Source organism: Rhea pennata, chromosome 9 (genome assembly GCF_028389875.1).
Source record: "Rhea pennata isolate bPtePen1 chromosome 9, bPtePen1.pri, whole genome shotgun sequence".
NCBI lineage: Eukaryota > Metazoa > Chordata > Aves > Rheiformes > Rheidae > Rhea > Rhea pennata.
Window position 1 is genome coordinate 7,706,305 of NC_084671.1, and position 21,837 is coordinate 7,728,141.

General features: G+C 36.8%; 1 protein-coding gene across 1 annotated transcript in view; it reads left to right on the plus strand.

The window, feature by feature from the left end:
• Positions 1 to 21,837, plus strand: part of NAALADL2 (N-acetylated alpha-linked acidic dipeptidase like 2) — a 358,090-nt gene that overhangs the window by 259,337 nt on the left and 76,916 nt on the right. The window contains exon 10 of the mRNA XM_062582696.1: positions 6,206 to 6,352. Within this exon, the coding sequence (XP_062438680.1) occupies positions 6,206 to 6,352 (147 nt within the window). The remainder of the gene's footprint in view (positions 1 to 6,205; positions 6,353 to 21,837) is intronic.

Genomic DNA, 21,837 nt, shown 5'->3' on the forward strand with positions numbered 1-21,837 from the left:
GAAATAACCCCATGAATTGGGAGGATGAACAAATTTTAAATACCTAATGCTAAATACTCTGAGAAATCTTATTAATTTAATTTTTGAATATTTATTTAATTGAAGAGACCTGTCAGTAGACTCAAAATCAGCACAAAACAATGAATGATTATGTAACAGCATTTAACACACTGCTTTGCAGCTTGACAGTTTTATACAGTATCACAATGTTTATAGCTTGCTAGTTTAAAGATACATAGACATATGTCCCCTAGTTAAATCAAAGGGTCATTACAATTTGCTGCAAAAATACTATGCAAGTATCCCTCTCTTCTTCACTGTGCTTTTTACAGGAGTGCATAAAGGCCTGGAAATTTTCAGTCCAACCTGTATAATCAAGTATCTCCATTCAGTTGCATAAATGAAGAAGTTCAATCTTGTTTGAGATGTGGCATGCTGCATTCTTGCAGCTGCTGTCTTAGTAGGATGTGAGGTTCTCATACGTCTTGCTTTAAGCCTGTATGAATGTCCCAGGACATTTCAAGTGGCACTGGATACTTATATTGAGGCAACTGAGTTAAGCCTGAAGTGTTCCACCATCTAGTTACTGCCGTCCAGTCTCCCATCCCTCCCGTAGCTGCCATCATTCTGCTAACAATGCTAAGAGTATCTCATTTTTCCTCTTATTTCAGGGAATACTTGCTGGATTTTTTTTTCTTATACTGTTAAAAATATTTTTTTTTTAAAAAAAAAAGGCAGAGTAGAGAAGCTTCCTTTGCTGATCCTCTAACTTACCTTCTTGGCACTTCCCACTTCTCTGTAATCTTTCACTTTCCCTTGTCTATTGTTTTTTTTTTTTAGTCTTCAAAACAGTTCTTCATTTTGTGATTCCCCCACTTTTTGCAATGAACAAGACTCTCCATCCCCCTCCATCCCTACTCCTTCACACACACAAATCACAGCAGTTCTTAGTTGCTTTGATTTGTTATTATTTGTGGAGTATACAGCATGCTATATGATGGGGCTGTTCCAAACTTTCTTGCATTTATCAAGTTAATAGCTTGCCTTAGTTTTAGTAACATTTCACTGGAGGAAGAGTTTCATTAATTATAAGACATTATTATTCTTTATCTTAATATAGTCCATGAATTTTGGGAAGCATTTCATTGTTTAATGAATGCAAAACACACTGCATGAACTTCACAGTCACTGCAAAATGCTTGAAGAATGCTGATGTTTTAGAGTCTGCTTAATGATGAAATGAATTGGAAGAGAACAGTATTTTGCATGTGAAAATATTTCCCGTATCAGTGTAGTACTAAATATTTATTTTTGAAATATACATCCAGTACTAATCATCATCAGGCATTCGTAGGTGTCAGACAGTGGAAGCTGAACAGGCAGTTTAACTCTTCAAATACCGTGAGTATTGATTTGAACACTGCTGCCATAAAAACAGGAATATTTTACCATGAGGGATGGTGATCTAAAACACAGAAATCCACACACATGTTATTGTATTCTTAATCTAAGATTAACATTTCATATGTAACATTTCATACATAATTATTTTATTGATGTTATACTGAGGGAAAGAAAGTAAAAGATTATTTATGAGTAGTTAAAATGGAGTGTAGTGAAGTATTTTCTAATGGACAGAGTGCTGGCTAACGGGCAATGTTGGAATTCTGAGAAAGGAGCATGTCTTTTCTGTTCCGTTCCTCTGTGTTAACAGCAACATATATTGAAAAATGAGAGAGTCTATTATCATTTTCTTCTCTGAGAAACAGTACAAAAAGAGGAACAGTGTCAAAATGCTGTTATTTAGCTGCATCTCTACAGTAGAAGAAATAACATTTCCATTACTTCTCATAGTTAACCTGCATGGAAGCTCATTAACTTCTTTGGCTCTGTAACCTTGGTAGTTTATTGTAAAATTAATCTCCTTAATAAGATGACAATAATGATCCAGCTTTTTATGTTCTTGACACTAAGCTAACAAATTTCAGGTTATAGGTGAGATGGCAGTAATGTAAAATACCATAGAACTTGATCTGTACAGGTCCACCAGTTGACTTGTCACATATTAGATTAAAAGTTTCAAACATTCTTCACTGTGGGAAATGTTATTCACTGTGTGAAACCTTATTTTCCTTTTCTGCTTTGAAGTGACAGTGACATTTAGTTTCTTCCCAAACATGAATGCCATTATTGCCACTCAAGTGTATAAGCAAGCTCCTTATGTTCCTAATTGGTGTCTCAGAGACGAGTCCACGTTAAGATCTACTCCAGAAGCTGTTGAAGTAAAGGGAAACTTTCCTTTTAGCTGCTGTCTGTCTTTGTGCTACATTTGAGTTTTATCTGAAATTAAATACTGCCAAGATGTATATGATGTTATAATTAAAGTGTCTGAAAACATCAAACTCAAGATAGCTGTGAAAAAAGGAATGAGTAATATCTTATTTCTGTTTGAGACAGTATCCTCTCTGTGACATATTGGTCATACTAACATGGTTAATCTGAAATAGAACAGATACTTTTACAAGATTAAAAAAAAGAATTGATATCTAATGTGGGATAAAATGTCTAGGATCTTGGGGGGAGGGGGAATTCTTCCAAATGTACCATTTCAGAAATCGTTTGCACAATATAACATATGTGTGTGTATCATAAAATCTAGAAATAGTATGAAAATCAGGAACCTGAACAGCAAAAAACTGAAAAGAAAGAATGATTTGTAAAGTAACTTGAATGCATTAGCAAATTAATGAATGAGGAAAATAGGACCTTACCTTCCTGCAGTATATCATAAATGGTTGGGGACGAAGAGGGGAAGATCCAGTGAAGGCAAAGCTGATATTTATAAGGACTAGACAAATATTTACCTAATGTAATGTCCTGTGAAAATGTGTTCAAATCTGAAAGGAGAGCTAACTTTCCAACCTACATGTTAAAAAACTAAGACCCTTCGCAACCTAATACAGATCTTCTAGTTTTCAAGAGGTATTAAGGACTTAATAGATTCTGTTGCAGAATTTTCAGAATTTTAAAAATAAAAAAATAGAGAAAATAACTTTATATTAGCATATAGGTAATACGTCTGCTCCTCCTTCTTTAGAAAGGGCTCTAGTGGTTCCTGCCTCCATCTGGATTAGGTGTCAGGAGTCTGAACAGGGTCCATAGTCCCTTTCTTTTGTTTTTCCATCAACTGCTGAAAACCCTCTTACCATCTGCAGTCTGGAATTCCACGTATAAATGCTATGTCCGCTCTGTCCATCAGTCGACAGCTTACAGTACACCTTATCTGAAAGCCCCATAACAAGTTTTAGGTATAAATAAATAGAAAACAGCAAATCTTCTGAGGCATTCTTAAATGAAAAGTTAATGTTTACATAATGGATTGAGAAGTGTGAGGATTTAGATATCAAAACAATTGCATTCATTTTCCTGCTCCATTTTCTTACATCTATGAGGTATTTGTTATGCTTATGTTGGTTCTTACTGCGATGCCAAGTGTCACTTCTAATGATTAATTTAAAAAAATGAATTCTGAATAGACGCTCTAGGAAGCTATATAAATTTGTAATCTGAGTAGGAACACTTTACTCAGTGGCATTACCCTGAAAAACTTTGCTGCCATCATGTTTAATGAGACCCGGGATCAGGTCTTCTGGAAAGAGGGGACTCTTCCATGTAGTATGTAGCTTATTTTTGGATCAGTGTGTCTTGTCTGCTCTGTTTGTCTGTGATACTGAATTGTATTGCATTTGTCATTTAACTCTGTGATTTCCTTTGGTAGCTAATTCTGGGTTTTGTGTATTTCAGAGATTTCCTGTTTAAACTAAAAGGTGTTTCACATCATTCAGTGTACTTTTAAACATTAAAGGAAGAACAGACTCCTCATCGTTATTTATGCAACTTACTCAGATGCGTTGGCTGGTATAAGGAAGTTAGGATACAGTCTGATCTACATCGTAGTATAGTGCCAACACTTTCCAACACTTAGACTTCCTAACGTTCCTGAAAGGAGCAGCCACTTAAGTAGAAGTCTTCTGTACAAGCCTGTGTGTAAAACTGTATGCGTGTTTTTATGCATGAATGTGTGCTGTAAAGTCTTTCTGCCTTTGAAGGACTGTAGAAGGTAAAGTGTGGTTATTTAAAAATATCCATTGAGACGGTGTATACTTCAGGCTTTTGCTATTTCTACTGTAGCTTCAGTTTTTCAAATACGAAGTTACTGAAGACTGTGTGATAGAGTAACTGTTCAGTCTTAGGGAGCCCACGGAGTGAAGACGTTGGAAGGGACAGCGAAACACAGACTGCTTTGTATTGCAGCATGTTGGCAAGAAACCCAACTATTTGAAAAGCAGAGCTTTGTCTTTTTTGGTCAATCACAAGAGAGCTGAACACATTAAACAGAGCACCTGTCCCAAGACATTTAGTGCGGGGTCTGGCTGATACCCTAATAGTAGAGAGTGAGCAGATTTGCATGTCCTTGGGCAGCCGTACTGGGATGTTGTTGCCTGCCTTCACAATGTGTTTGAAAACTTCCTTCTAAAGGCTATAAAGGGGGAGCTGAAGGAAGCACAGGAGCAAAAGCCATCAAGTTAAAAATCTTGTTAAAAAAAAGTCTAAGAAAAAATAAATTTAAAAAAATCTTAAAAAATCAAGTTAAAAATACTTCTATCTGAATGTTTTGCCAGCAGTGACTTAGAAGTAACATCTAGTATTGGTGATACCTTAATATGGCATACAAAGCCAGGATTTTGGCTGCTAAAAGTTATGTTGTTCTATTGATATTTTTAGAGGGGTACAATTCACAAAGTGGTAGACTATATACAGAAGGGATATTTTGTTTCTCCTTTGACTGTGCAGGTCAGTCTTTTTGGATGGATTTTCACACAACCGTCTCTTGCATGAGTGTAAGAATAGTGGGAAGAGAAACATATAATAATAAAAGAAGAGAGAGTAGCATTTCAAAAATACTCATAGAACGGAAGCTATTTCTGGAAGCTGCTTTAAAATAGCTTAGGGTAAGAATCTGGGCCCTTACTCATTCTGGGTAGTATCTAATTGCATGCTTTGTAGCACTGAAGTGAAACTGTGAAATAATAATTATGCTAATTTATATATGGAAAAATACCAAAATTTGTCTCTCTGTAACTCTTTAAACATTTTCATACTGAACCCAGGAACTTTAATATGTAAAATCTGGTATATGTGAGTATTAGAGGAGGACAAACCTCAAACTACTCTTGTAGTAAGCTAGTGATTTAGTAGGTGGGTCTGAGGAAGTCATGTTATACTATATAAGCTGCCAGCCTAATGTAAATAATCTCTTGTACTTTAACCTTTTAAGAGTCTTCAAAAGAAACCGAAGTATTCTATAATAAGTGTGGAAAGCTTTTGTGCCTACTGTTTAAATGTTTAATATCCTGATGTGTTTGAAAGCTATGTTATTATGTGGCTCTCATACCTAGTCTTGGGGTTATTTTCCAGTTTTCATCCAACATTTATTTCAGTTGCGTTGCTAAGATTTCAGCATTAAATACCTCTGTGAAAGAAATGTAAACATGTCAATGGGTAGAATTGTTTTAAGCAATTACCCAGAAAATGTGTATTTATGTATTTTCAGTCTTTTCATTCCTTTTTTTCTCTTAACCCTTAATCTGCAGTTGCAGCGAGTTCTTTACATTGCCAGCTTTTCATGGAATGTGGTATTTTGTATATAATGATCTGATTCAACTTTTTGCTGTTGGAGAGCATGCTATTAACTGGGTAAAGGATTGGTTCCTTTGTAGACATTAAAGATCTCAGAGCATGCTCTGAAAAGGCAGCATGATGACTTCCCATCTTCTGCTCGGTACGGGTAATTTCACAGGATTACCAAAGGCAAATTCGCTTCCTGTGCTTTCTTACCATTTTAATTAAATATGACCTTCATTGTTCATTGAAAGACTGAGAGATGTTGCAGCACACTGTTTATTCTCTGCTATGTCATGTTCCAAAGACTGTAATGTGTATCAGTAGAAGAGGGAGGATTTATAGCCCTACTTCCTTCTTAAGTGAGTATGTATCAGCTGACACGTGTGAGCACCAGTGTAAGCTCTGGCCTGGTTTTAAAATGCTTCAGGCTTAAGAAAGTTGTGTGATTGTTAGACATTGACATGAGCTGGTAGAATTTACTTGTAAGTAAGTAGAATTTTGATTTGTGTTTGTTTTTCAGAGCCAGAGCTTCAGCTGTGTGGACAAGACAAAATGTCCAGGATCTAATGTGAGTTCTGTGCAGATACAGGGGGATTCAGATTATTTCATCAACCATCTGGGAGTACCAGCCACGCAGTTTTCTTATGAAGACGTCAAAACATCAGAGGTAGTTACAGACAAACAAACAAACAAAACCCCAGACAAACTGAGGATAGCAGAAATAGAATTAGATTTTCTCAGGTTATATCCCTCCATACCAAATACGTTACAGTTGAAAATTACATTAGTACATTACATTTTATAGGCATACAGTGTTCAAAAAAAGAGGCAAATATTTAGAACAAATAAAAATAAAAAATTGCAGGAGAGTATTTTAAGAATGTTATATATTGATGGTATTACAGGAAATATATTTTCTAAACAAACTTTCCAGGCTGTTTCCCACATAGGAAAAATTAATTTTGATATTTTTTTTTTCTCTGTGTGTGTTAAGGCAAGACAACCTTCATGATAAATGTTATGTCTGTATACTGTGGGCCAAATCTGACTCTCAACTATGTATGCCTGTTGTAAAGATCTGTGTGCTTAGTGAGCGTCTTCAAAACACTGTGTTTTTCAGGCCATTGCCATCTGTTATCCATAAGATAAGTAGAAGGAGACCAGGTTGGAATTAGATAAGAATAAGCTGTTAGGAAACTTTGTCCTTCCTCGTCCTTCACTACTGTAGGTTATACTTGTACCTGAACAGCTCAGACTTAACTTCAGTTAAGTTTAACTGCAGATCGGGAAGCCTAGCAGTAATTATTTCAAGAGCCACAGAATGGCTTAAATTGAGAGAAAATACACTCTGCTATTTCTTTCAGACTTCCGCTTATGCATCCATTGAAAATTGAATTATAAGACAGAAAGACTAGTTGTTTCTGAAATATGCACATAAATATAAATATGTTCTATCATATTAATATGATCACACAATTATTTTAAACTTCTAAATGGAAATTTTGTGTCCCCAAGTTGATCTGTACTATTGATGTGTGACAGACAGACAGTTCACTTTTTATCAAACTGAACACAGCTAATCATCTACAAGTGAAACTTTGCTACTTAGAGTGGTCATGAAAAATAGTATGTTTCCGTATAAACGCAACTGTGTTGACTTCATTTTCCCCTTACTGCTGTTCTGTGCGTATCTTCCCATGTGCAGAGCTTGCCAAGTTTAGCAAGAAAGCTGGAACTATGTAGTAGAGTGGGAACACTTCATGACACTGTGTGCTAATATGCTTCCATATCACAAATGCCGAAAAGTACAGAAATATGCCAAATACTGAAGAAGTCATTGTGTAAATTAAGATAAATATTGGTAAATATTTATATAAATTGGGAAACTGTTACATTATTACATGCATTAGCCAAAGTATTTTGTTTCAGATTAAATGCAGGGCCAAGACTGTAAAGAAAAGGGGAAGGCAGAAGCTCTATGAGAGCAGGGTTTGTGATGGGCTTGTGGTCCAGTGCACATTTCTGCTGTCACTATGCAGCTGTTCGGTATAGTTTTCATTCCAGATATGTGTATACAGGATCTGTAGGACATAAGAAAAAAATCTACAAACTTCAGTATATCCAAACAGTAACTCTTTCCCAGCAACATTTGCAATATGAACACTGAAGGTTCCCTTGGCTATTTTTCAATCCTACGAAAGATGTTAACCTTATAGCTATACATTTTTGTCTCTTAGAATGACTAAGAAATATGATTTAATTAAAAAAAATCTCATTTTTTTTTTTACTATCACACAGTATATTTGATTTTCTATTGAAAATTTAGTTTTAATCCTACTTGCAAATTTATTTCCTGGGAATAAATTTACCATAGGTGTAATCTTCAGTCTTGAAAGTCGTGTACTGCACCTCTCAGACTGTAGAATGTCTTGACCTCATGATACCTGTTTTATGTAAGAAATAGATCTGTTAGCAAAATATGTAAGCTTATGTTGGCAAGTAGATGAGCTTTATATAAAAAAGTGATAAAATTCGGATTCTTTGGATTTTATTTTATTTGTTATTTATTGTAGTACTTATTAACATCTCCTTAAAACATTGCCTCATGTCTCCTTTAGTCTGCTATATCAGACGAGCAATCTGGGAACAGTTTGGGGATTCTGTTCTTCCTATCGAGTAGAAATAGTACTGTTCTAAGGCAGACAGAAATTATTCTGTTTGCAGCTGTACTGTTAAACATTGTTGAAGGTTCTGTTAGTGACTCAAAATACTCTTTTGAAGTGTAGGGAGAGTTTTTTTGTTTTTTTGTTTCCAAGCCATAGAGCTTTTTAAACTATGCCTCATCTCCATGGTAACTGTGTTTTTGATACTATTTCAGGTTAGTAATTCATTGGTGTGGATCTCTAAACCCAGCGAAGAGAAACTATACGATAGACGAGCTGGGAAGTCTTTCTTACCAGTTGCTTTTAAGTAATTTTTGCTTTTTGTTAGTTTTACAGCAAAACTAGATTTGGATTCGTAAGACAGATTTCAGAAACTGGATATTTTGAAGTCTTACTGTAGACTATCCTTTTGCCAGGTTGCTTTCCTTTACTGTCCCTTTCACTTTCATGACCTGCTCAGGAAGGTCTTTTGTTTTGGAAAGCACACGAGTTGTTTGTTTTATCTATCTGTTAAACAGCATGCAGTATCACATAAAACTAATGCTTTTCATGTAGGAACTATTCCACACTCAAAAAAACCCTTGTTTTTACAGCAAAATAGTCTAAGATCTGTGCGTTATAGTCTGTCTGCAGAGCAGCAGTTGCAGGTCAGCTCTCGAAGTGCATTTCCTACACAGTAAGCATAATGCCAGTCCTCAGAGAGAAGGTTGTAAAAACTGTTCATTGGCAGGAACCTGAGGAGTAAATAAGAGGTAATAAAGATGTAAGAGGAAACATTCACACCAGAAGAGTAAGTAAAACTGTCTCACTTGAAATTACCCAATACACTGAAGCACAGCCCCAGGGAGGGGAAATCTGCACGGCAAACGCCAGCGGTCGGATCTGGAAGCTAGTAAAGTGCATTCTGAGTCATCAGCCACTAATATAGAAATGCACTGAGTAAAATGCAGTTTGTTTGTTTACTAGCAGAAAATACAGCATTTTAGTCTGCCAGTAACAAGTTAACTTAAAAGACTTCTTCAATTAGGGGGGAAAAATATATATATATATTAACTCAATTTCCAGGGATTCCTATGTAGCTGCTGAAGGAAGCCTTTCTTTCCTGATCTCTGGTGCACTGGCTTTAGTAGTGAGAGTAAAGCTTTTTTATGTGAGGGTCACATTCTGATTTGCAATGTATTACGAGAAAGTCATCATTTAATTCACAAGACTGATCAGCTGTTTCTAGTACTGCAGATTCTTTACTTACAGAAGGAGTCATGCCAAGAAGCAAGCAGTTTTCCAGGCTATTCAAGTTAATGGTTCATTTTCAGCCGAGTGACCACGGAGAGCGCCCAGTAAGAGAGCGAATGCTGAGCCCGAGTCTGAGCTTCTCTGCTACCTGGAAGCCCGTGACTAGAAGTCTGTCAGTCCTCATCTCAGCCAGGAATAGTATTAGACATAATAGTTTATTATTGGTTTATCCATACCTCCTCTTTCCACTTTCTTCTGTTTCTCTTATTTTTCCCCTCCATTTCTGTAAATTTTGCTTTATTTTTCATTTTATAAAAGCATCATCTCCCTAACATTTTTACTCTTATTGGTGGACCACCTTGAAAATGTAGTTTGCTCTTTTTTCAGATAAATTACCTTGCTGTGGCTGCCTAATGGTTGAATATAAGAGAAGATATAATCTGAATTTGGCATGGTTTCAGTTAGAGATGTGATTGTTGAGCATTATAAATTAAATGACATTAGACTGTTCAGCATTTTGAAAACCTTCCAGTCATTTGCAAACATAAGCTGGTGCAGGAGTACTTTAAACTTTTTTCAAGACTGAAAGAGACTGTTACTGTCACTTTTTTTGTGCTAGCAGTCTGCAGTTTCATGAGGAATCCAATTTTTAAAATTATAGCTAGATAATTTTATGTTATCTGCATAGTATTCAGCCTTCTCTGTGTGTCCCATTACATGATTGTAGTCAGAAAACACAGACTCTTAAATTCCTTTTGCAGTAACAAAGCAGGTTACATCAATGTTAGCATTATCATTTTGTTATGAGAAAACAATTTAGTGCACAATGTTAAAAGAAAGTACTGTCTGTTTTTTATTATTTATTGATGGATACATATTTAGTATGAAATATTTAATGGTAGCTGTCCAAGTTTGGCTATGCAGGGCTTACAGAACATTTATTTTTACACCTAGGCCATAAAAATTGTTTTCCGTATCTTCAGTCAAACTTAAGTACAGGCAAGAAGTAGTATAAAAATTACCTGTCACATTATTCACAGGCTAGACGAAGATAGTGTAATACCATGGACCACTAAGCTAATTCAGAAGAAAAATGAAAAGAGGTTTCTTTATAGAAGGCATTTATTTGTAATATATGTAGAAGAGTTTAGAATTTTGACAGTTTGAGATTGTACCCTCTTTAGAGAGAATGCATAATGATTTTTATTTCTGTTGAAATATGCATAACTTTTTGAAGGTAACTTTCAAATTTCATTAGAGCTCTTAAAAATGATTTTTCCCCCACAGTGGTATAAAACAAAAGCTACTAAATCTTAACTCTTCAATCAGTGTGACTTCTCACTCATTTTACCATCTCCTTCCTCTTCCCTCTGCTTCCTCCTTTCCCCCCTCTTTTCTTTCTTTTCATTATTCTTTGGGGAGATTTACTGCAGCTTCTTGATTTCATTGTTTACGTGCTTAGGCTTGACATATCATGCACTTCTTTCAGAAGAGCTCGAAAGCTCTCCAGTTCTTTGTTATCACAAAAGACGCGGAGGAGCTGACCTTGATGGAGAGAATTTAGAGTCTAGTTACTGAGAAATAACTCCCGTCTTGCATGCTGCTTTCATCTCTTTCGTGTGTTTGTGTTAGTGTAAAGGGGAGGCTCAGGTATGGAGCACTCCTCTCTGCATCTGGCTTGTGTCTTAAAAGACTGAATGGGAAGCTGGTGCTTATCTGTATTTTTGACTGCGTGGGGATAACACTAAATGTCTTTAAGTTTGGGGATTCTGGTGTTAGTGATTAGGAACTCCATTTTAATCCCGTATTTTGGGTTCCTTCAGCTGTTTTATTTCTCGTTTCTGTGTCTCTTTTAAATTGAACATACAGAGTAGTTGATGGCTACTGACTCTTATTTCCAGATGAATACCTGTGTCCCTGACAGTTTTAAGTTCCTTTGTACTGTGTCTTACATTTCACAAAACAAGCCATGAAAATAAAGCTTGTTTCTGCCTATCAGTGAGCTATGGCCATTTCTCTGGCTGCCAGAATTTCTCCAAAGCTACTGTTTCTTTGAAAGAACAGTTTGGTACAGAATGGGCTGAATGTGTCAACAAAACTGAAAAGAGTCAGTAAACAATGTGCAGCTTCGTGAGGAGGGTAGGTAATCACCAGGGACACGAGCTCTATCTTTTAGCTACAACATCTGAGCTGCAACTTACTTGACAATGTAAAATGTGTCTTAATATGAAGCAGCTGGATATACTGTGAACAAACCTTGATAGCTGTCACTGTAAATTTCTGACAATAGTCTCTTGCCTCCTCTCTAACAAGGTTCTTGTGAAGCATTATTATGTACATATATACTTACAGTGAACTGAGGTGGCATTCGGGAAGGCAGCATAGTCTGTGATCTAGCTTTGTCAGCCAACTCCATGTAAAGCAAGAAGTTTAACTGCACACGCATACACATCCATCTATGTGTGCGCATATATCTAAACCAGCCATGGTTTGTCTGCTCTGTAAGTACGTTTAGACTAGCAGAAGTTGAAAGATATTTGTAAAGGAGTAAATGTGCATCAGCCTCAGAACGGTGGATTGCTTGGGAAACAAAGATTTCCTTTCTAAGCTGTCAATGGAGGGTTTTTTTCTGCTGCATTTACTCCTGGGATATTTTATGAACATTGGAGTAGAACTTTATGGTCAGCAAGGTGTAAAAATAGTGTTAGATACACTGTGTTGAAGAGAGAGGTTGCATTTTTGTCTATGGACAAGAGATAAATTGCTGGTGAGTTTATTTAAAAAATAATAATAAAAAAATAAATAAAATAAAAGACTGGTCCAGACTGCTTCCAGCAGATCATCTTGGGACTAGTCATGAATAGGTGCAAGTGACAGTTACGCATGTGTCTTGCCTTTTCCACTTACGGTTATAATGTTTTTCTAATAGTCATGCTTTTTTTTATTCATACTACGTTTCATCTGACCGTCATAGTTTCCTTTTTTGCTGTTTGTCCTTAGGATATACTAGTGCTTTTTAAATCCTTCAATACATTCATCAGTTACTCACTTTAGTAGTCACCAGTAATACATTGATACATTAGTCTGTCTGAAGTGTGCTCTTACATATTCCCTTGGATGCTAATTTAGTTGAATTTGGTAGTGAGTGCATGCTGAAATTGCTAAGGTTAATGGATCAGTGTTTTACAAGCCAAAACATATTTGAGTTTCAACTGTATGAATTGTTTTATTGAACAATATGAATATGTAGTTACTTAATCTCATAGTAGAGAGTCTTTGTTATTTCACTTTTGCTGATGAAACTGATGATGTCCTCTTTTTATATGGCATTTATTGCATGTGTTGGGTGCCTCCCTTTGAAAACAGGATTGTCTCCTAATTCACATCATCTTGAAGGAGTGACATTTTTCCGGCAGTCGTCTGGTATGTCCTAGAAATACCTTGTTGTGTGGAACAGAACAGTGGTCTGGAGCTGAAAGTGAACAAATCATGCAATAACATACTAAAGGAAATAGTTTTGAGTTTGGTTTTTGTTTTGGATTTTTTTTTTTAACCAGTTAGCGATTATCTCCTACCATGAAGGAAAATAAATTATATTTTCTGTAGTTTTTATTCTATCTCCTATGACTGTAGCTAATGCTTTTAATTTCTGAGCCTAATCAAATACTGTGGGTATTTTCTTTTTAATGTAATAGTGAAGTACACTGATCTATAGAGTATTTCATTCACTGATTAGTATGGAAAATTAGGGGTGTTTTGTTATTGTGAAATAATGGCAAGGATTGGAACTTCTCCAACGGGATTTAAACTAAAGATACGAAGAATGAATTGCAACATGGGGAACTTGGACTTCTTCATGATATTCTGCTGATCAAAAACTGGAGATGTGTCCTGAGCTGAGAAAATAAATGCTGTGGACCTTACTATCTTGGGAATCATACTATGACATCCTAGCTGTGTTTAGTACCAGCAGATGCATGAGAAGAAGCAATCTGGCAAGCCACTGGCAAATGCTGTTACGCCAAAGGCTTCATGTGGAATACAGTGATAAAATAAAAAAAAAAAATCACAGATATATTTATTTGCTTCAACAGACAAGAATTTATTTGATCTAACAAATCTTAGTACTTTGGTGTTCCAGATGTTCCACAGTGCATCCAGGAGGGGAAAATCCTTACTGTAAATCTGCCACACAGTGTAGAAAACGCACAGCTTCCTTAGCCTTGACACTGCATGGGCGCAGATTGTTGCTGTGAACCCGTTCCTTGCAGACTCTCTCACAGGTTGTTCAGCCTCTTGGAATTGACTGTGGGCTGTAGAAAGCTTGTGGAAGAAAGACAGCCTGGAAGTGAACAGGATCAATGGGAGATGGAAAAATAGTGTGAGAAATTTGCTTAGACATAAATTACTGCTTCTGTTTGCTAGCTTACTAAAGCTACTACTGAAAACAAGTATTACCTCAGGACAGAAGGCATCCAGGTACATGTCCTCCGTGGAGGAGTGACTGGCATATTGCATTCAACGTAACGTTTTACCATTGCTGTTCGGAGTGGCCGAACTCAACAGAGCCTGAAACCTTCTGGATGGGTATCTAGAAAGAGTATCAGAAACTGTTTAATGTCAGCAGACATTAAATGGTAGTGTGGCACTCAGTTTTATCTTTCAATGTTTAAAACAAATCTCAAGATTGCTGGGCTTTGACTGTCAGCTATACTTTTTCTGATGAACCTTCAGTAAATGAGGAGAAGGTAATCTAGTGGTTAGTTTTAAGTCCAGATAAAATGCATGAGTACCTTGCAAGCAAGTTTTGTGAAGTTTGGTACGTCTTATTTAGCATGGCTATTTATAAATGATTTGATAAGGCTTTTGATAGATATTTTCTTTGAAGATGTTAGTGTTGGTTTCTTTGTGGAGGCAAAGTTGGTTTGTATTGCTGCTGTTGGATGCGAGCAGACTCTGATCTAAAGGTTGTGTAGCTTGATTAGCGTGGTGGTGTATTTTCCATAAGACTTGCAGTGTTAGCTGGAGCCTTTACTGTACAGCTGCTGAGTAGAGCAATCTTTCAGAGTGCAGTCTGCTTGTATATAATTGGTTTAGGATGGAGACAGGCTGAATTCTGCCTTTTAAACAGTGTCCCGCATTGCCTCTGTGTTCCCTGGCAGTTTGTGGCCAGGGGCGAGAGGCGATTTCTTTGCTGTTATCATGCAGCAAAGTAGACTGTTACCAGTACTCGTGTAACATATCCCCAGGTTGACACCTAAGCCGGGAAAGGTGTCCTTTATTTGACCAGTGCAGTAAAGATATCTGATTACTAGATTACCCAATGGGGCCTGATCTCAGTAAAGTCTGTGGAAAGAATCCTGAAACTTTTTTGGTTATTTTTGATACAAGGTAAGACTACAGACTTCCTAAAAATATTTTTACTTTTGAAAACTCAGATTCTTCTAATCTCCTTGTGAAAGACTTACTTAAGACTTTTGGAGACACATGGTAATCTCCTGTTCTTCCATTAATTAAATTGAAACTGAGAAGGTAACGTAGAATACTCTGAGTTCTCAGAATAGGCTTTTAAGTGATTTTAGGTTTTTATCCTTGCAACATTGGCTTTCAAACTACACAAGTTCTTGTAGGCCAAAATACAATTTAGAAGTTAGTTTTCAAAAGCTGAATTAGGGAAGTTCTTGCAAGTAGTAAGTCACCTGACCTGTCCTTGCTTTTTGGTAAGAGAGGGCAGTGAGCTGTTCCACTGTTAAGAAGGAACGGCAGCTCTGTTAGGAAACATTTCAAGTATATGGCAAAGACGAAGAGATTTGTCAGTGACTGTGCTGCAACTTCTGTTAGTGCTTTGGAAATATGTAGACTGTATGAGATCTAATTGAGAATAATTTCAGTAGATACTAAACACCATTAGTCTTAGAGCCAACCATTTTGCAATATTAAAAAGTTTCAATATAAGCTTCTTAAGAAAAATCTGTGCTCGCTTTCATCTTTTCAGCATTAAAAAGACAGTGATACATAGCTAATGAAAATCAATTAAAACGTAAATAATTTTTTTATATCCTCTGATCTTCACTGTCTATTAGATCTGCTGGCCTTTAAATCACAGACATACAAAGGGCTATACAGGATTTTTTAACTTATTTTTCAATAGTTCATGAATTGCTGAAACAAAACTTACCAAAAGGCTTTTCAGTCCTCACCACTGATTACCTTGGAATGCCTTTTACAGAATAGGGCTCTAAACCAATAAAGCACTTAACTTGGCAGCTCCTGTCTAAAAGATATAATAGGGTGTTAGGCACCAAACTCCTTTTTAGGCTTTTCAGCGAATTGCTGTCTTTTATACTGCCCCTATACAAATATAATTCTTACAGTACTGAGTGGACTTGAGAACGTTTTTCCCCGGAATACTCCTTTAGCATTGTAATTGTACATTACAAACCAGATGTTACAAGAAGAATAATAAGAATACAGTCTGGTATAAATTTTATGGGTTACGTAGGCGTTGTTGCTTTTCAAATGTTTGTTTTTCCTGGTAAGCTCATCTAATTAAAAGCTTATCTACAATGCAGTGTAGGAGAGTGTAGCGCATCTGCGGCTGTAGAGGAAACTTTTCCCATTTTTCTCTGGCTGGTCTCCTTACCTGTGGCTCACTTTCTCCTTGCACTGAAATTTCTTGGAAATCTTTAGACTGTTAATATTTTGTGGTGTTTTCCCTCCCTTTCACGGTTGCTATTTATGTTCTTGTCACTGCTTACTTCAAGCTCCAGCTCTCAGTGGTGTTCTGGAGAGGATTAGTTCAGAATGGATTATTCTCCTATAGTGCCATACTTGAGCAGAAAACCATTGAACATAATTGTAAGCCTATAGATAGGAACACTTGTTTCCTTCATTTTCTTCCTATCAGAGTTAGAGTAAGAAGCAAGCTCTCAGAGGAGCTACATGACCAAAAACAAGAGAAATACTGTGCAGGAAGAGGTTGTGGTCCAGAATCCATGCTGGGAACATGTAGGATCCCACCCTCTGTCATTAATTTAGGATCAAACTGGAACCGAATTTGTTCTCTGGCCTAACTATAGTAGGCTGGATATTTGCTTTTCATACAAATGAGATCCTTGGGTACCTTCACTGAAGTTCAAGTATGACTTAGTATAATTCAATGTGTTTTTGAAAAAAAATAGTGCATAAAAGAGATGTAACGAAAGCACCCAGTTCATTGGTCTATTTTCTTTGTAATGAATCTGAACTGAGCTCCCTGTTTCTAATCTTCTGAAGCTTTGGAAAGATCCTCTGTGAGGTTCCAGATTTCTGGCTTGGGCTGCTTACTGCTACATATGCTGCTGATTTTGCCTTCAATTTGAGAATCAGCAAGGTAAGACTCTAGAGAGGAATAGACTTTCTTTATTCTGTGATCTGTGAATTTATACCTTTATAGTGATTATTTTCAATTTACTTCCTGATGTAAGGAAGAAAACACGGAATTAAAGGATATGAGTAAAAGTACTTAAATTCTTTACCTGTCTGTGGGCTGGAGTTTTTCTGCCTGCATTTGAGTTTACTAATAAAATAAATTTTGCATTCTGATTTGGCAGACATTTCTTTTCTCTTCCAGTATTTACAGCTTGCTTCTAATGATTTCACAAGCTTGGTGCATGTCCTTAGCAGGAAGCTTAAACAGAAAATAAGTTTGTTTTTGTTTCTTTATTAAAAATTCTTTAGTAAAATAAATAGTAAAATTACCAAAGAAAAAGCTTTTGGCAGAAACTCCTCCTTTCTGCCATGTCCATTTTCACATGATAGGGACATTCTCACTCGGGATGAAACTTTCGACTCGCATATTGCCTTAGGCCGTGGCCACTGCAAAGTTCTGATTTCTAAACATAATTTAAAAACATGCACATTTTATGTCTTTAAATTAGTGTAAAACAGCTTTCATACCACTTTATAATCCTTTGCATATTTATTTTGGAACGTTTAGTTAGGTGTCAAGACCAGTTATACAGGGAAAAGTCAGTCTGCTAAAGGGATGCAGAGGTATGCATTTTCTTGTTAGAGTATTTGCAACTTCAGGGACCTGTGTTAGTGTGAAATACTACATGCCGTGCATTAGTCCTTAGTGTCATTCCATTGATTCAATTAACCCACACATTTGAGAGCCACACTTTGGCTTTAGTATGTTATGTGCTACGTCATCCACTTTTCAGTAAATCTGTTTAAAAATCTATTTCTGACTGCAGCTGAAAATAAAAGTTTGCCAGATGGCTGCTGATGAATGATATATTAGTCTGTGAGATGTCTTTTTCTGTTGCTCTTTCCCTGACACTTCTTCCAGTGAAACCTCTGATTCAATCTCTTCTATCCTGCCAGAAGAAAGAGGAAGATGGAGAAGAGATGGCCTTTTAGCTGATAGGAGATGAAACGCGAGTTTCACAAAAGAATACAATTGTATGTTTGCTGCCAACGCACCATGTGCCAATCGCTAGAGTTAGGGTAAGATGGAGGAGGGAGATCCTGGAGTGCAGGTTTCAGAGGTATTTTTGTTCTGCTCGTTGCTCTCCCTCTACCTTTTCTTCTGATGTGTCTTTCTCCTTCATGCTATGGCAGATTTTTGGCACTGGTCTTGAATACAAATGCAGACAATTCTTCATGCAATTGTAGACCCTTATGTTTCTGGGTAATAGTTTTGAGTACTCGTACAGCTTTCTAGCATAGGCTGTGCAGGTGAATTCAACTTTCCAACGGGACTCGTTTCCCAAGTTGATTTTGATGGTGAGCACTGATAACTTTCTTTGTGTTTCCGTGTCCAGACACTGCATGTTTGTGTGTGTGCCTCAGGTTGCTCTAAGTCTAATCTGTGTGCTGTTGTATTACACAAAGGCAGAAAGAGCAAAACATGTTAGTAGCTCCTAGCACAAATACAGCCTATATGTGTAAATGGGCAAGAGATTATTTTCTCAATACAGTGTATCTCATACGGCAGAGGCTTTACACTGCTAAACTGCCTTCTACTAGACATTATTCTTTGATCTATGTGATGAAAACAGAACGACTTTCTCTTGCCTTTCTCTTTACACTTTTTTTTCCCCTTCCTTCCCCTATTTGCTTTACAGAGTTTAGCACTCATGGTAGCATTAGACTGGACTGTCGCTACCTCTTCGGATTTCAGAAAGATTTTTGTTCTGCTGACTGCTTTCCTTGGATCGTTTCCTCTCATGTGTCTTTTGCCTTCATGCTATTAGACTTCATGCTATCCTTACATTCCTTTTGCAAGAATATTAATCGGTCGTGATGTTCTAAATTTTCCTCTTTCAAATATTCCTGCAGGACTAGCCAGTGCAAGGCCTGTTTAGAAAAGGTACCACCTACGTGTAGTAAGTGCATGCGTGTGTGTGCACACACACATAGGCTCTTCCCTGCCCTCACTTCGAATAAGGACATATTTGGGTTAACTCTTAAAGGATGCAACAGGAAGGCATTTGCTTGAGGTTTTTCCTTCCTTGAGGTGTTGGAGCTGCGTTAATATAGTATAGGTATCATAGTCATTTGAAAATAATAAAAGAAGCCGGAGCCATATATTTCTAAATTCCTGATAAAATATAGCCTATGTTGGATGGGACAGAGAAGGATTGCATTTAGCTGAAGATGCAAAAGGAGGTCCTGCTTTCATGTTCTGTGGCTAGATATCATAATAACCCAGGACAAAGTGAAAACTGTGGATAACAAACTGGCACAAATACTGACGAGGCTGAAGTCAAACTGATTAAAGGAGTCTGGTCTGAGGACTGTGTTTTTTCAGATCATCATTGTTGCTGATTGAGAGTGATTCAGCTTGTAGACGTTGTAGACGGCTTAAATGCTGAATGATACTTTTTCCCAAACACTCTGGAAATTTCCTTCTGTCTTCTGTTATTATCTAAATGCTGTCACAGTAACCTCAGCGTGAGGAGCTATCCCAGAACCTGAATTGTGTAGCGTGTGGATTTAGAGGGCTCTGGAGACAGTGTCTTCATCCTGTTGCAGGGAACTGGTTGCATTCTCTGGCATTAGGTGCTGTGTGTTATTCTGCAGGTTGTAGGAGACAGGCTATTCCTTTTATAAATGCTGAGGAGAATTGAGCAGACGAGAGAAATGTGTGCAGGTGTGGAATGAGAGCATATTAAGAAATTATTAGATACCGTATTTGAGTTTCCTAACAAATAATTTAAGTTTCCAAAGTAGTAGTCAAGCAAATAGGAATCTTGTTATTGTAGATGTACATTTACATTGTAAATGTATTGTCACAGTCTAGTAAACAAAAAGAAAATTGACTGGTTTATGTACCGCTTAACTATTTCCAATTCTAAGGCCAGGGGATGCCCACTGTGTAATAGTAGTTGATTTTTTTTATGGCAGCAAAACTGATTTCTAAAATATTTGTTGGTATTTACTATTTTACTTTAAATCACCAAAAGTGCTGTGGGATTTTATTCATGCTTCAAAATGCATTGGGTGAAAGTTGGAACATAAATTGAAAGTATGCCATGACTGGGTACACATGGGATGGCAAATTTAGTGTCTTTATAAGGTGAGCCATTCTGTTCAGGTTATTAATTGAGGAGGGATAAGATAAGTTAGGAAAATGAGTCTAGTAAATTAGTAGTGGATTTTAGTGTTCATCGTAAATAAATGAGAGGAAGCCAGGTTTGGGGTTTTTAGGTTATTCTTTTTGCATTTTCAATCTCCATTTAATCATTTCATAAATCAATTAATTACTGTCAGGAGACCTGAGGGCAGCAGGAAATTGGGTTCAAATTAAAAAGAAAAGGAGGCAATTTGTTTTAAGATTGAAAGTTGACTGTTCAGTCGAAGTTTAATCAGAAGTGACCCATTATTTGAAAAGTAGAACATCAATGTCTTTCTAATTTCACAGAATGCTTCATTAAATTAGTATTGAAAAGATCAGGTTAACTGATCATTCTAAAAGGAAGATGAAATAAAAGAGGTTTGGAAAGCCAGCTTCCAAATACATATGCTATACCTGTCTGTTCATCTTCTGAAGAGGTTCATAGAGGAACAAAAAGCATTTACCTGGGAATTCAAGGATTATTGGCAGCGTCCTTTCCGCAGCTTTTATGAATTTTTATTATAAAGAGGTAGCTTTCAGAAGAGCAAACATTCCTAATCCTTTTGGGTCTCTAGGTACCCACGGAGCAATTTACAAAAGGCAATAAACAGCAAAGAGGAAGTTTTGAAAAGCATGAATGGAAGTTGAGCATCTAGATCTTAGGATCTGTTTAACATCGTAGTGGTCTAACCTTGTAAAAGTCTCTCCAAAAATGAATGTCATTGTGAGATTATTCCGTTCTGTAATATGTGAAACACTGTGTACGTTGTACAAAGTGAGTGCAAGTTATTACCTAGCTGGAAAGGCAAAATAAAGGGGCCATTAGAAGTCTCCCTAACCCTTGCTGTTACTGTCTGTCCTTGTCTGTTGTGACCTGCATCCAATCCCCAAGGTGTACTACAGTCACTACTCCTATGTCAGCAGGACTACAGGGTTCCAGTCTGACATCTTCAGCAGCACGAGTTTAGATGGTAACAGTAGTCATCTGAATTCTCCATGATACTAGTGCTTAAGTGGAAGTGTAGTCGAGTGAATTTTGTTTAGCAAATGAGTGCGGGAGGGTATGAGGATAGCAAGTCTAGCTGTAACTCCTGCTGTGGGTGAAAAACTTTAAGGCATAATATACTTGTTTTCAGTGCACTTTGGATTAGCATGTCTTTTTCTTACTAGAAATTTACTTAGCAAATTGCTGTTCTTTTTTTTTAAAAAAAGAAACCCACTAATGTGAGCTTGCTGAAAGAATGAATGAGGAGGCTAATTCAGTTGCTCGCTGTTGGAAAATGTTGCTGTCGCTGTTAAATGCTGAGAGGTACTCCTGAAACATCATCTAGACTCAGATCTCTGCCACGTATGTTCTGGGATAAAGAGGGGTCTTCTGTTGTTTGGAAAATTCATGTAGCTTTCTCTGGTGAGCATAATACTTGAATGACAATAGAAAATGGGAACCTGAATACACTTGCTTTTCTAGTAGTTTGTTATGGTGATGTCTTTTATTTAAAAAAAAAATTGTAAACATGTCCCATTTTAGTATAGTGTATAGTATGTATTAAGTATAGGGCAAGATAGTTTAGCTGTCCACAAGTTGCTTCAGATAGTAATATTGGATCAGCTGTTTGTAAGTACTATCTGGATGTGTATATGCATACAAACACA